We start from the raw sequence: 16,234 nt of genomic DNA, 5'->3' as shown, positions 1-16,234 counted from the left end.
AAAAAAAAGCCAATAACAAAAGCCATAAAATATTTAAAATATGAAATAATTGCATAACAAATTTAAGGAAAGGCAAAAACCTTTCATTAAAGAGTACATTTCATTACATTTCTTTCTTTTCCTTTGTCTTCTTTAGTCATTTTCCCCTTCCCTCCCTCCCTCCCTCCCTCCCTCCCTCCCTCCCTCCCTCCTTGTTTTTGAGACAGGGAGTCCTGGATGCCAGGCTTGAATTTCTTACTTTCTTGCCCACATACCGCTTGTGCTAGGATTATAGTCACCAGCACACTTGTTTATGCAGTGCTGGGGACTGAACACAATGATCTGTGCATGCCAGGCAAGCACTCTACCAACTGAGTGCTTTATAAATTTAAATCATTTTAAATATACGAAAAGATACCACTTATGTTTTAAAAGACCATGACACTGGACAAAAACAGCTTTCATGTTTTACACAACTAGATCACCTGAACAAATGTCACTAAAACTGGGGCCTTTCCTAAATGTGAGCCACAGAATACAATTCATTACAAATTTCAATAGTGAGAAAATTCCATTTACCTTCCGAAGGCATTTCAAGATTGCACATGCCCTGGACTATGGGAACGTCTTTTGTGAAGCTGGTCATCTGAGGATTAACTAAGGCCTAGAATAGTTAATTTTTCTTCCAAAGGCACAGGGAAGTACTGCCCTTTCTTCTGTGTTACCTCTGGATCGGTAATTTGGAGGTTGCTCTTCTTTTATACAGACTCCTCACCTAAAGGGCACTATCCAGTTATGTCTCAGGGCACTGCAGGAGATAAGAACTCATGTAGAGGAACTACAGTGGCTTGCATAGGTTTGGCTCCCAAAGACTAACACTTTTGAATGCTTTGCTTACAGGGAGTAGCACTATTAGGAGATGTGTCCTCGTTGGAAAAGGTGTGGCCTTGTTGGAGGAAGTCTGCCACTGTGGAGGTGAGCTTTGAGGGCCTATGCTCAAGCTCTACCCAGTGTAGCAGACAATCTCCACCAGCCCTGCCCCCGGCTGCTTTTGGATCAAGATATAGAACTCTCGGGCTGGAGAGATGGCTCAGTGGTTAAGAGCACCAACTGCTCTTCCAGAAGTCCTAAGTTCAAATCCCAGCAACCACATGGTGGATTACAACCATCTGTAATGGGATCTGATGCCTTTTTCTGTCTGCCTGAAGACAGCTACAGTGTACTTACATATAATAAATAAATCTTTAAAGAAAAAAAAAAGATATAGAACTCTCAGCTCCTCCTGTACATACATGCCTGGATGCTGCCATGCTTCCCACCATGATGATGACAGACTGAACCTCTGAACCTGTAAGCCAGCCCCAATTAAATGTTGTCCTTTATTAAACTGCTTTGGTCACGGTGTCTCTTCACAGCATTGGGAACCCTAACTATGACAAGAACCATATGGTTGTTTATCTATTAAATACAAATAAAAATAACAATCTGCCATGCTCTTGTTTATGTGTATACTCAAAATAATAAACATATATACACTTTGATATAATATAATGCAATTAATTCTTTTGTAACTGATCAGTGATGAAATATAATTTCAATCAAAACTTTATCATAGTTTTCAAGGAATATGGACTAATGTAAAGAGAATATGCTATATGACAGAGGTGCTGTTGCACAACTGGGAAAAGAACAACTATTATGTATACAATAACTGTTTAGCCATATTGGAAAAAAGAAAGTTGAATTCTCATCACATACTGTCAGGCAGCTCATTAGGTACTAGCAGCTTTGAGGTTTAAAGGGACAACCCCTCCCTCATAACCAGCAACAGCATTTTTGATCACTGGTCAAAAATGAGCTCTAAGTCCTATCTCTAGCCCTGGTTGGGTGGACACACATTTAGAATTTACAAGACTACTGTCTGGCTAAAGGCCTTCAAAAACAACAACAACAACCACAAAACAAAAACCATCAAAGATATATTACCATCCTTTTCCATAAGAGCTGATCCAAATGGCCTGTCAATCACCTAGACAATGGGACACCCTTCAGAGAAACTGTTCAAAAGCCTTTGAAGTGGTATAAAGCCTACTAAGTGAAGAAAGGCACACTGTGAACTCTCAGCCCTTGAGAATGTGCAGTGCTCTATAAAGGTTTCTGTGGCCTTATTCCTTTCTTGTTCTCTTGGGCTCTTGCTTGCTCTCCCTCCTCCCATTTCCTCCCCCACCCCATGCTCATGGCTGGCCTCTATTTCTCTACTCTCTCTCTGTCTCTACTTCCCTCTTAACTCCCTTCCCCATGCCCTGCATAAATTCTATTCTATACAAAAAAGAAAAGAAAAGAAAAAGTCTCTGTGGCCGCTGCCTGCCTCACCCCTTGAAGGTACTCTACTTTGTGCTTCAGTAAATCCTACCTCTCTTTTACCCCATGTCTCACAAGGACCAGGGACCAAAGGGAGCACTGAGTAAGATCGCAGTAGCAACATGGAAGCAAAACTGGGTTTCTAGTGTTTAGAGAGATAACTATCAAAGAGCAGACATTAAAAAGTAAAGATAAGGGCTGGAGAGACGGCTCAGTGGTTAACAGCACTGACTGTTCTTCCACAGGTCCTGAGTTCAATTCCCAACAACCACATGGGGGCTCACAAGCATCTGTGATGGAATCTGACGCCCTCTTCTGGTATATCTGAAGACAGCTACAGTGTACTCACATAAAATAAATAAATCTTTAAAACAAAAAAACAGGAGCTGGGAAATGGTGGCGTACACCTTTAATCCCAGCACTTGGGAGGCAGAGGCAGGCGGATTTCTGAATTCGAGATCAGCCTGGTCTACAGAGTGAGTTCCAGACAGCCAGGGCTACACAGAGAAACCTTGTCTTGAAAAACAAAAACAAAAAAAACAAAAAACAAAAACAAAACAGGATAAAATGTAAGAGATTTTTTTTAAAACCCCTGATTTCCTAATATTGTATGAGCCAGCAAATGTACGAACTTAAACATATTGACAAATGCACATTATACTCACAAGCTCTGGTTAGTCAAAGAGAGTAAAAAGAAAAGCCACTGACAGGCATCCTAAACCTGCACATTTATGAAAGACTTTGGAAATTTTCAAGAATTCTTATAAATATCAAAAGACAGTCAAATAGAAAAACATGTGAAAATATAAGGCATTTTGTAAAAGAAATAACATGAAATGATGAATGGACATGTGGTAGAGATTTTTGACATTGACACAATGAAAACATTGTGTTAGACCAAAGTCTCAATCTAGACAGGACTAAGAGAGATAGATGCAGCATATGAAACATCACTCAACACAGAAACTTCTGTACTGTATCAAAGAATATAAAAACTACAATACTGGAAAACATTCTAACATTATCATAAAAACAAGGTATTTGCTAAACTAATTACAAATATGCAGAGGACCTAGATGGACAGTATTCCAAGAAAGACACAGGAAAAAAGGTCAGCAGTTACACAAAGCTATTCAAGATAAACCAATCACAGAAAGGAAAAAAAAAATCAAACCAGAACTAGGTATCACTTTACCTCTGTCAGAATGGTTGTTATAAAAAAGACAAAAGCAAACAAGCATTGGTTAGAACACAAAGAAAATGAATTTTTTCTCTTCACTGTAAGCCATTATCCAAATCACATTATTATTTATTTATTATTATAAGCTGCTTCTCTTCAACAATGTCTTTTTAAACTATACATACAGACTTTTTAGCATTAAAATGTACTAAAAATTGCCCAAAAAACATGTTCCTGTAAGTCAAGATACCAGATATTTATGCTTATTATGTTAACTAAATTAGACTACATAATAATACCAATAAATTAAAACTCATAAATCACTAATATTACTACCTATTAATAAAGGAAAGAGAACTGCTGCCATAAATGCCAAATGCTATTATGTGACCCTGGGCTCAGATGAATCATACAAACCAAGACTCAAAAGTGCAGTAAGTGGGAATATCAATGCGCTCCTCTCATTCAACTTACTCTATGGTAGCTGCTTTACCAGCATAAGGCTGTCGGATCTCTAACTCCATCTCCTCACTGATAATAAAACACACCCCCAGAAAACCTCATTCTACAGTAATCAGCACTTGTCTATCACACCGTTAAATCCAACGTATACTGTGATCTGAACAACTGATCTCTCACCTGCATAGGCACACCAGAAGAGGGCATCAGATCCCATTACAGATGGCTGTGAGCCACCATGTGGTTGCTGGGAATTGAACTCAGGACCTCTGGAAGAGCAGTCAATGCTCTTAACCACTGAGCCCTACTATTTTTTTTTTAATATTTTTCAATTGCAGTCCTTTCTAAGTCAAAAGATGAAGGATGTACAAACAGCTTTAAGGATCCGTTCATATATGCTTACCTTATTTAGTTCTTCTCTTTCTTGCTGCAAAGTTTTGATTTGTTTTTCCAAAGCTTTGATTTGCCTAAAAGCATCATCTAGCTCCCGCCTCACAGAATTAGCTTCTTCAAGTTGTTGTTCCAAATGATTCACTTCTTTAAAAACAAAACACAAACAAACCCCACTTTAACTCAGACGGCCAGCTAAGCGAAGGCAAAGCGGAGTGTGAGATGCATAACAAATAACAGCAGTGTATATCCAGAAAAGCAGTTAAGTTTTATTCTCCCCATCTTTTGGATTAAAATACTGGAAATTTCACTTCATTTGGGAAAATTATATAAGACAGATTTAGCAAACTCTGAGTAAGTTGCCAAAGACTAAGCAATTGGAAAATTACTGCCAAATAAAAGGATTTTTTTTCTAAAATCAAAGTTATTATTAAATAATTATTTCAAACTAGCATATAAAATGAACCTATAATTTATTAAATTCAAGACATACATTCAACTTGGATAAATTATACGTATTATTTTTAAAATGGTCTATTCCAGTGGTTCTATACCTCCATAATGCTGTGACCCTTTAATACAGTTCCTCATGTTGTGGTGACCACAACCATAAAATTATTTTTGTTGCTACCTTCTGACTATAATTTTGCTACTGTTATGAATCATAAAATAAGTAATTTTAGAAATAGGGGTTTGCCAAAGGACTTGACCCACAGGTTGAAAACCTCTGCACTGAGGCCTTCACATCACCAAAACTGTTCCACACAACTACCTAAGGGTGACCAAATAAAGAACCCCAAACTACAGTTTAAGTTGGTGAGACACTGGAAAGAAAATGCAATAACCATTGATTGTAATCATTAATTTAAAACTTAAAATGCATTAGACTTTCCTGAGCTGGAAAATTTTAGGGATAAACTGACTCTCAGTCCGTAAGCCCCAGCTGAGTGAGGGGTAAACTGGGATCCAAATTCCAAGGGAAAGGATGAGGAGCCATCTGTACAGCTGGTGGACGGATGGTCTAAGCAGAGTTAGGAACTCTCACGACATGAAAACACGGGAAACTGTATGCACAGACTTAGGGTAGGGGTAAAGGAAGGACAGTAAACAGATGAAGAACCAGCCAGGGCTGGGTACGGCATGTAGCGGTAATCTCTGCACTCGGGGATCTGGGGCAGGGAGGAGCTTTAGTTCACACTGAATCTGGGATACATGGTAAGTTTCAGTCCTGCATCATACTGTGCATAAAATACATACATAGGTACACATACACCACCCTGACACACACCAAAGACCCAAGCAAAGATGTAATATAACTGCAGCAATGAAATTCTCTGTAAGTACTTGGAGTTAAAAACATGTATCAATGAATATTGTTTTAAAGAATAAAATGGTAGATTTGATAAAACAAAGGATAGAATAATTGGAATAACTTGTCTAATCTAGGTGGGCAGCTTGTACCCTTATCAATTAGCTCTGAAATTATTGTGTAGGCATCTTGTGAATTGAGAATTTATTGATATATAAATCTGACTTGTTAATTATAAGCTTCTAGAGTTTTGTTTTTATCAGATTGCTGGTACTAAGGCGGCTGACCACAGGGTGGACTGTTGTGTGGGGCTGGCATGGCGGGGAAGAGAACTTGCAGAGTCACTGCCAGAGAGTTAGTTGGTGGGCAGAGAGCACGGGAACTTGGTGGTTCTTTTTTTAATAGTTCCTACAACAGAGACTACAGAACTAATGTAACAGTTTAAGGAACAAAGCATCACTATTACATTAAAAAGAAACTAGAAACAAGTGTTCATGGCTAAAGAGTGCTCCTCTGCTATAGAGGGGAGTGAAACAGCCAAACGAGACCTATGAACATTACAACCACTGAAAAAAGCTCTGACGAGGACAAGATTATTTAATACAAAGAGGACTGGTCTCGTCAAAGTACAACAAAGGGAAAAGAAATCATGTTCAAATACATAATAAAAATTTACTTTATGTACTGAGAAAGCTACTGGTACATAACAACTACAAAGCAAACCATGATTGATAAAATAAATAGATAATGAAAAATGTGTGCACATATGAAAAAAGAAAACGATCTAAATACGTAAAAAATTATACCATGGTCATGGATTGGTAGACTCAACATTATTAGGTTATCAACTATCAAGCCAGGTGTGTTGGTGCAGAATTCAGAAGCCTGAGATAATAATGGCTAACCTTTCTCATAAAAGCAAAAGCTATCAATTATCCTCATGTTGATTAGAGTAATCATACTTGCAATTGGATACACTGAGCATATTGCCTAATAATCTCACTCCTACGTACAGTGGCTCTCAACCTTCCTACTGCTGTGACCCTTCTGAGAGCCAACAGTTCCTCATGTTGTAGTGACCTCCAACCATAAAGCTATTTTTGTTGTTACTTCATAACTGTAACTTTGCTACTGTTATGTACACGTCTGTGTTTTCTGATGGTGTTAGGCGAGCCCTGTGAAAGGGTCATCTGATGCCCTGGGATGGTTTGAATATGCTTGGCCCATGGAATGGCACTATTAGAAGGTGTGGCCTTGTTGGAGGAGGTGTGCCACTGTTGGGGTGGGCAATGAGACCCTCCTCCTAACCACATGAGAGACAGTCTTCTCCTAGCTGCCTCCTGAAAAAGTAGCAGAGCCCTTAGCTCCTCCAGTACCATGCCCGCCTAGACACTGCCATGCTTCCCGTCATAATAATGGACTGAACCTCTGAACCTGTAAGCAAGCACCAATTAAATGCTGTCCTTTTAAAAGTGGCCGTGGTCGTGGTGTCTCTTCACAACAATGAAACCCTAACTAAACAGAAGTTGGTACCAGGGACTGGGGTACTGCTGTGATGGGCCTGACCATATTTTTGTTTGGAACAGTGTGGATCTGGGGACTCCGGATTTGGAAAGCCATGGAATGCTTTAAGTGGGCTTACTGGGTCATCCTCATCGGAACCTGGAAGATGGTGGTGCTGAGGGTGATCAGAACTGTGTAGGCCTACTGGCCTAAGAGGTTTCAATGGAGAAGAATGTGAGTACGTGGCCTACAGACTTTTTGTGATATTTTGGTGAAGAAAATGGGGTCCTTTTGCCACTGTTCAAAGAGTTTGCCTGAGGCTAAGATAAAGAGATTTAGATTAGATTATCAAAGCAATTGCTTTGACAAAGGAAATCTCAAAACAGTCTGATAAATTCTGTGGTGGGGTTATTATGAAAGGCATTTTAATTAAAAGGAGTATGCTGAGAAAGGAAAAATAGAAAATGTATGGTTCAAATAATAAAGGGACAACAGGAAGTGAAATGGAGCTGAATGCTATATGTTCAAGGAGAAAAACAGATTAAGGGCGTGATGACTTTGGGGCAAGATTCTACCCAGCTAAATTTAGACCCAAGCATGGTGGCACACACCTTTAATCCCAGGAGACAAGTCAAGCAGATCTCTGAGTTCAAGGCCAGCCTGGGACACAGAAGGTTCTAGGTGAAGAAAAACTTAAGTACAGGTGTGGTGGTAGACATTTTTCATTGTTGGAGTTGGAGTGTTCAGGAGACAGGCATGCAGATCTCCGAGTTCAAGGTCAAACCACAGAGCAGGTTCTAGGACTGTGAAGCTTAGGCAGTGAGGAAGTTGGGAAACAGAAAGCTGGTGACAGAATAACAGGGGCCATGTTCCAGCCCCAGCAAGGAGCAGAACTTTGCAGCTTTGGCCATGTGGCTGGCTTTATAGTCAAGAACAGAAGGGACTACTGGGACCCTTCTGGTCCCAGATGCTGGTTAGCTGGAGCTAAGAAATTAGTGGTGATTAAGAAGAGGCCAGTATCGCTAAGGTGAAATCTTCTGGGAAGTGTTTCCTGAGAGCACAAAGAAGCTATGTTCCAGAGATAGCCAAGGTTGTACCTTGTGCTGCAGCTAGATTTGGTAATGTGTAAGAAGCACAAAGGTGACAATGGTTTTGAAAGGATGAAGGGGTTATGGAGAGCAGCTGAGGCCTGGCACCTGAGAGACCAGGGAAGGCCACTGGTGAAGGTGCAGCCTCAGCTGTAGTTGTCAGCCCAGGACTGAAGGGGTCATGCAAAGGAATTGAGGTTCAGCACCTTAAAGGTAGCCTATGGAAGAATATTGGTAAAGCCTAGTTGTAGCAGAAGATCCCAGGATACTGGAGATGCCATTACTATGGGATGACCACCAAGAACAGAGCAGCAGTGGAGTGGAGTCAACCAGATTTGAAAGTGCTACAGAGGGTAGAGCAGGAGAAGTGATGCCAGACCACTGGAGGAGCCCAGAAGATCATGTGTAGATCCCAGACATTGAAACAAGAAGCTGTGAAGTTGAAGTTGACTTGGAGACCCTAAAATATTAAGAGATGCAAAACCATGGGATACCTGCTGAGGAAAGCTGCTAAGAGTGGAACCAACCCAAGAGTTTTTTGCAGTTATCAACACTGAAAGGAATTGGACATCAGACATGGAGATCCAGAGTTAGGAGGTTGACCAGTTGGTTTCCTGTCTTGCTTTGGGGATTACAGTTTAGTGACTGGATGAATCTTAGAAGATACTTTGACCTTTGGGCTTTTAACACTATTCTAACTGTTATAAACTATGGGGATGTTGGAAGTTGGAATAAATTTATTTTTTATTATGCTATGGCGACATATGGCCTGCACAGACTCATGTGTTTGAACAAGCCTATGGGGGATAGGGAGTAGAATGTGGTGGTTTGAATAGATTTGACCCAGGGAATGGCACTATTAGATGGTGTGGCCTTGTTGAAGTAGGTATGTCACTGATGGGATGAGCAATGAGAGCTAGTCTTCTCCTAGCTGCCGTTGGAACAAGAGATAGAACTTTCAGCTCTTCCTGCACCATGCCTCCTTGGACACTGCCATGCTTCCCACCATGATAATGGACTGAAACTCTGAACCTGTAAGCAAGCCCCAATTAAATATTGTTCTTTATAAAAGCTGCTGTGGTCATGGTGTCTCTTCATAACAATGAAACCCTAACTAAGACACCCCCTAAAAGGGTCACACTCCACAGGTTTAGAATCACTAGTCTACTCTAAGGTGCCAGTAATTCAGGCTATTGGGTTTTCATAGGAGACAGTTGCCATCATATTCCTTTAGGAAAAGGTCTCTTTAAGTATGCTACTGTGAAACGCTAACAACATGCTACACATTTAAAGTTAGAAGAAATAGAGCCCTCGGGAGGTCCAGTGCTTGGCTGGAAGTGTCTACCAACTCTGCAGATATAACATTTATTTATAAGATAAAATCTTCTGATTCTGGAGAGAAGTCATTGGAATGACTAATATTTTATCTAATATTTATCTAATATTGTAAAAAGCTGTTTTGCCTACTTATTTGACCAATTACCACATATGTAATTTAATTATCCTTTAAAATAATTTATACATCTTTACATAGAATTCATATCTATATCAGTAAAGGGCAAGTCTTTTAATATTTTCTTTTTTTTTTTTTTTCCTCAAGACAAGGTTTCTCTGTATAGCTCTGGCTACCCTGCAATTCACTCTGTAGACCAGGCTGGCCTCAAACTCAGAAATCCACCTGCCTCTGCCTCCCAAGGGCTGGGATTAAATGTGTGTGCCACCACCATCCAGCAAGTCTTTTAATATTTTCATAATGTAGATATAAAACTATTCTATGAGGAAGAAGATAATTAAGAAACAGTATCTGAGAAGATCATATAAATTCTATTAGAGGGTCACCATGATAATCAAGATGTTTTGGAAATGGCAACCCACATCCAGTAATTTTTTTCCTCATTCCAGGTTGCACAATAGCATATAACAACACAGGTGAGTTTCTTCATCATTGTTGGTACGTTAACTGAGCAGCCACCACGGCTGGTCCTAGGTAGGTAGAGATGGAGGCACTATACAGAGTTTGGATACCCAATACCAGGAGTTTAAAAAGCACATTAAAAAGTACATAATAAAATTTCACTTAGAAAACAAAATACCCTTTATATTTTATACAAAAATATCAAAGGGGGTATAAATTTTCATTTTTGAACCCATAGACACACAAGTGCATATTTACTATATATATATATATATACATACACACACATACATGTATATATGTATGTATAAATATAGAGAGAGAGAGAGAAAGAGAAAGAGTATATATACACATATGCCTATAGAGAGAGATATATACTATCTGTATATCTGATACAGACACTAGAAATACAGTAGGAAAACAAGTATTGGCTCAGTCGTCTACAAATTCAGAATGTAGTAAAAAAAGAGCAGATATTAACAAAATCCATGGTAATTTTTCTAGAAATTAGAAGATACTGTTATAAGGAAGTACTATGAAGTCAGTCAGTGACCGGTAGGTGTCTTGTATGCACAGCCCTTGTTCAAGCAGCATCTAAGGAGCACTGGCAGTGTCTGAGGAGCCACAGAGTGAGGCCTGCACGTTCCCTCTGCCTCTACTCTAGAAGAAGGACGTTAAGTACTGGAGTCTAACAGTGAATGGGGTATGGCTTTATTTTCAATTCTACCACCATGCATCCAGGGTCCAATAAGCTCCTAGGACCCAGCAAATATTTCTGTCTGTCTGAATAGAGAATATCTACCTTGTCATATTTTACCTTTCTTATGTGGTGGAGTGTGCACAGAAATATAACTGACAGAAGAAAAGCAAATCCCTAAGTGAAACGGCTCTTCTACCTGCAAACAAGTGACTAGGAAGGGACAGAAATTGGGACTGCTCTAGTTATTTCCTTAAACTAGTTGTGTTATGTTTTATTTGAGTTAATTAGAATAAAATGAAGTTATTTAAAAAATTTAAAAATGCATTCACATGAACAATGGAAATAAACAAAATAGCTGCTATAGGAAATGGTACAGGGATTCTTTTGAGAAAAAGTAAACAATATATATGATATGATCCAGAATTTCACTACAGGGTATATATCCAAGAACAAAAAAAACAAGAACCTAACCAGAAACTGTATGTTTGCATTTATAACTGCATTATTACCCATAGCCAAAGGGTAACAGCAAACCACATGTCCAATGACAGATGAAGGCAAAAGCAAAATCTGAATGAATATGAATATAATGGAACATTACTAAGCTTTTAGAAAGAAGCAGTTTCTAACGTACCCTACAACATGAATGACCCTTGAGCACACTGCACTAAGTTACGGAAGCCAAACACAGAACACTGAAAACTGTGTACTTCTGCACTTCTGGAAACGTCAGGTGTCAGAAGCAGAAGGCAGAGGCTTGAAGCAGCAGAAAAGGAGTTATTGTTTCATCCTAGTTTTGTTTGAGATGAAGAGATGGTAATGCCAGTTGTACAGGATGGTACAGTGCCTAATGCTACTCAGTGAATCACTAAACACTGTTCAAACAGTAAATTTTAATAGATGTATTTTTACCATAGTTAAAAAAAAAAAAGGCAATAAGCTGGGCGGAGGTGGCGCACGCCTTTAATCTCAGCACTTGGGAGGCAGAGACAGGCAGATTTCTGAGTTTGAGGCCAGCCTGGTCTACGGAGTGAGTTCCAGGACAGCCAGGGCTACACAGAGAAAACCTGTCTCAGAAAAAAAACAAAAAACAAACAAACAAAAAAGACAATAAAAGAAGGAAGGAAGAGAGAGAGGGAGGGAGGGAGGGGAGGAAGGAGGAGAGAAACTTCAGCATTGAGAAACTTACTTTATCCTGAAGACAAGGAGAGTCCCCTGAAAATCCTGCCACATGCATACTAAAGCTATTCCATGTACAGCAACTTATCTCAAAAAAGCCGACTCTGGTGACTTCTATTTTTGAAGAAAGATAATTGATATATTTCCTACTAAGAACAAATAAAAATCCTAGACCTTCTATTTAAAAACGAGCCAGTGAATAACAAAGCCAGAAGACAACAGAATGTGGAGAGATAAGATGGAGAACTGGGACCTGAGCAATGAAGGGAGTGAGCTCCCAGGCTTTTGAAGAGGGTAACCCAGAGAAGCCAACAAGTATAAGAGAACACAGTCCCCACCCCAAATCATGCTCTTCCTGGCCAAAGGACCAAAAAAGGGCTGTTTGACACTCAACTAGTGAGGGAGAAGATGCACTCTTAGGCAGCATCAGAGAAAAGGGCCTACAGACAAATGCAAGGCTACTTTCAAATGTTTTAGTGAGAACAGACACTGGATTTAAAAGGAAGAATAACGTTTCAAACCACAAGAGTCTGGAGGACTAAGGACAATTAGTCAGAAGGTGTGCAGCCTGGCATGAGATAGCCAGCCAGTCCTGAGAAGCGACATACAGGCTTGAAGGAGCAAGGCTAACAATTGTAGGACCTAGTCTCCAAGAGACCTTTTTCCTTTGGGAAAAACATGCGAGACACCATTAGGCATTAACTATTCTTGCTTTTAAAACATTGTATCTAACACAACTTATATAAGAAGAAAGTGTCTGGCCTATTTAAGAAGAGACCTGTGATGGTTTGCATATGCTTGGCCTAGGGAGTGGCCCTATTAGGAGGTGTGGCCTTGTTGGAGTAGGTGTGTCACTGTGGGCATGGGCTTAAGACCCTCAACCTAGCTGCCTGGAAGTCAGTCTTCTACTAGCAGCCTTCAGATGAAGATGTAGAAGTCTCAGCTCCTCCTGCACCATGCCTGCCCGCATGCTGCTATGTTCCTGCCTTGATCATGGACTGAACCTCTGAACCTGTCAGCTAGCCCCAAGTAAATGTTGTCTTTTTTAGGAGTTGCCTTGGTCATGGTGTCTGTTCACAGCAGTAAAACCCTACCTAGGACAAGACCTCAGACTGTCCATCCCATAGATGAAAAGCTAACCAAGAATATTCCAGCGACTTTTTTGTGGCTCTGACAACAAAGAAGGCTTGATAAAATGAACAGTTAACAAGACTCCTGCAAGGTAGGAATGGTGGCCAATAACTTAATAGCTAGCAATGAGTCAATGTTGATAAGTAAGTCAGAATAAGAGATGGACAGAGGAAGGCTTCAGCCATTCCTGTGTGGTGGCAGGCATCAACAGAAAATGATCATCTCCCTGGCTGGCTCAGGGAAGACATGAACAGAACATGCAGGCCTTCTATTGGTTTAGCCTTTGATGGTCCCAAGCAATTAACCAATCTCTGTCCAGTTTTTGCCACTGCCCTATAAAAAACCCTGGACAAAGGAATTTCAACCGCTTTTTCTGTCCTTAGATACTTTTCTCAACTCTTGGAAACTGACCTCACTCCCCTCACTTCCTCACTTTTCTGGATAATGCTTACTAAGACTGTCTCCACACTGTCTTTACCCACGAAGGCCATAATCTCCTTTTAACCTCCATTAGTGTGAAACAACAAACTTTGGAGCCACTGCCCAAGGTTGGTCTTTGACGACCCAAAGTGTCTGATAGCGTAGGTCTTTGCATCATGTTAAGTGAGCCAGGAAAGGGCCTGTCATTCTCCAAAATTCTGCATCACTAACAACAGAAAAACAAAACAAAAAAACTCTTAGAAAACTACTATTATATTTGACTTAAGCATCACAAAAATGCACATGACATGGTGGTACACATGTTTAATCTCAGCACTCAAGAGGCAGAGGCAGGCAGAGCTCTAAAACCTCTGTATTTCCATGCTGACCCCTGTCAACCATGGGAGCTGAATCTGAATTTTCAACCTGAGGCTATAATGAGAAGTCAGAGCATCTCATTAAAGACAAGGGTGGTATTTTAGAAACAGATGACAGATTACAGCCCACCAGAAACTGGAAAGGATAAAGAGATTCCCAGAACATCAGTAAAGAACAAATTACAAGTTGGCTTCTGTTACATCTGGCATCGATTATGGTGGGCATATGAACACAACAATACTAGTAAAATACTAGTATGCAAGACACTCCTAAGGGTGCAGTGGTGTCACTCAGATCTTGGCAGTAGCCAACAGCTGTCTTATTGGACTTAAAGCTTGCTTAACAGAAGGGAAATCATGCCTGTCTCAACTATGAGTAACATAAGTAGACAGAAAAACAAGACTATAGAAAAAAACCTTAAAGACATTCTCACCATCAGCATCTAATCAATATTTACAAAACAAACAATCTAGAATAGCAGGAAAAACACATTCATCAAAAGTGCCCGGGGAACATAGGTTAAGACAGCTATATGCAAGAAACTGCAGGGCAGCTGGCCTACGGCACAGGATCCTTTCTACCTCCCTCTTCACCTAGGAGGAGGTTCTGCAGATCCACAGCCCTCTGCCCCTTCCCTGCAAGTGGAGAGCCTGTCTCCAGGGTTTGTTCTGACCCCAGGACTCAGGAGGGACAACTGATCCACAGCCTACCACACACAGGTCTTACTGAGGAGAGCTGATCTCCCGGAAGTGCTGACACAGGCTTACAGACCCACAGGAGGAACAAGCTCCAGCCAGAGACAGCAGGAACATCTAACACCAGAGATCAACAGATGGCGAAAGGCAAACGCAAGAATCTTACCAACAGAAACCAAGACTACTTGGCTTCATCAGAACCTAGTACTCTCACCACAGCAAGTCCTGTGTATCCCAAAACACGGGTAAAGCAAGATTTGGATCTAAAATTATATCTCATGATGGTGACAGAGGAATTTAGAAAGATCATGAATAACTCCCTTAAAGAAATACAGGAGAACACAGGTAAAAAGGTTCAAGCCCTTAAAAAGGAATCACAAAAATCCCTTAAAGAATTACAGGAAAGCACAACCAAACAGGTGAAGGAACTGAACAAAACCATCCAGGACCTAAAAATGGAAAGAGAAACAGTTAAAATCACAAAGAGAGACAACTCTGGAGATAGAAATCCCAGGAAAGAAGTCAGGAACCATAGATGCAAGCATCACCAACAGAATACAAGAGATCAAAGAAAGAATCTCAGGTGCAGAAGATACCATAGAAAACATTGACACAACAGTCAAAGAAAACTCAAAATGCAAAAGCTCCTAACCCAAAACATCCAGGAAAGCCAGGACACAATGAGAAGACCAAACCTAAGGATAATAGGTATAGAAGAGAGTGAAGACTCCCAAGGTAATGGGCCAGTAAGTATCTTCAACAAAATTATAGAAGAAAACTTCCCTAACCTAAAGAAAGAGATGAAATACCAATATGAATTCTCAATTCTGAACCTCTATGCTCCAAATGCAAGGGCATTTAGTAAAGAAACTTTACTAAAGCTCAAAGCACACATTGCACCGCACACAATAATAGTGGGAGATTTCAATACCCCACTCTTTGCAATGGACAGATCATGGAAACCGAAACTAAACATAGACACAATGAGACTAACAGAAGTTATGAAACAGAAGGATTTAACAGATATCTATAGAACTTTTTATCCTAAAACAAAAGGATATACCTTTTCTCAGCACCTCATGGTAACTTCTCCAAAATTGACCATATAATTGGTCACAGATCAGGCCTCAACAGATACAAGAAGATTGAAATAATTCCTTGTATCCTATCAGATCGCCATGGACTAAGGCTGCTCCTCAATAACAACGTAAACAATAGAATGTCCCCACACATGTGGAAGCTCAACAACAATCCACTCAATGACAACTTGGTCAAGGAAGAAATAAAGAGAGAAGTTAAAGACTTTCTAAAGTTTAATGAAAATGAAGCCACAACATACCCAAACTTATGGGACATAATGAAAGCAGTCCTAAGAGGAAAAGTCATAGCTTTCAGTGCCTACAAAAAGAAACTGGAGAGAGCATACACCAGTAATTTGACAGCACATCTGAAAGCTCTAGAATAAAAAGAAGCAAATTTACCCAAGAGGAGTCGAAGGCAGAAAATAATCAAACTCAGGGCTGAAATCAACCAAATAGAAACAAAAA

The 16,234-nt window shown here is 40.1% G+C and overlaps 1 protein-coding gene across 10 annotated transcripts in view; it reads right to left on the bottom strand.

Annotated features, from left to right (window-relative positions):
- Cdc42bpa (CDC42 binding protein kinase alpha) overlaps nucleotides 1–16,234 on the bottom strand; it is a 210,120-nt gene that overhangs the window by 85,670 nt on the left and 108,216 nt on the right. For all 10 annotated transcript variants that reach the window (XM_031391080.1, XM_031391090.1, XM_031391084.1 and 7 more), the window contains one exon: nucleotides 4,383–4,516. In XM_031391080.1, the coding sequence (XP_031246940.1) occupies nucleotides 4,383–4,516 (134 nt within the window). The remainder of the gene's footprint in view (nucleotides 1–4,382; nucleotides 4,517–16,234) is intronic.

Source organism: Mastomys coucha, unplaced genomic scaffold (assembly GCF_008632895.1).
Source record: "Mastomys coucha isolate ucsf_1 unplaced genomic scaffold, UCSF_Mcou_1 pScaffold1, whole genome shotgun sequence".
NCBI classification, from domain to species: domain Eukaryota; kingdom Metazoa; phylum Chordata; class Mammalia; order Rodentia; family Muridae; genus Mastomys; species Mastomys coucha.
This window is presented reverse-complemented; position numbering and strand designations above follow the sequence as displayed.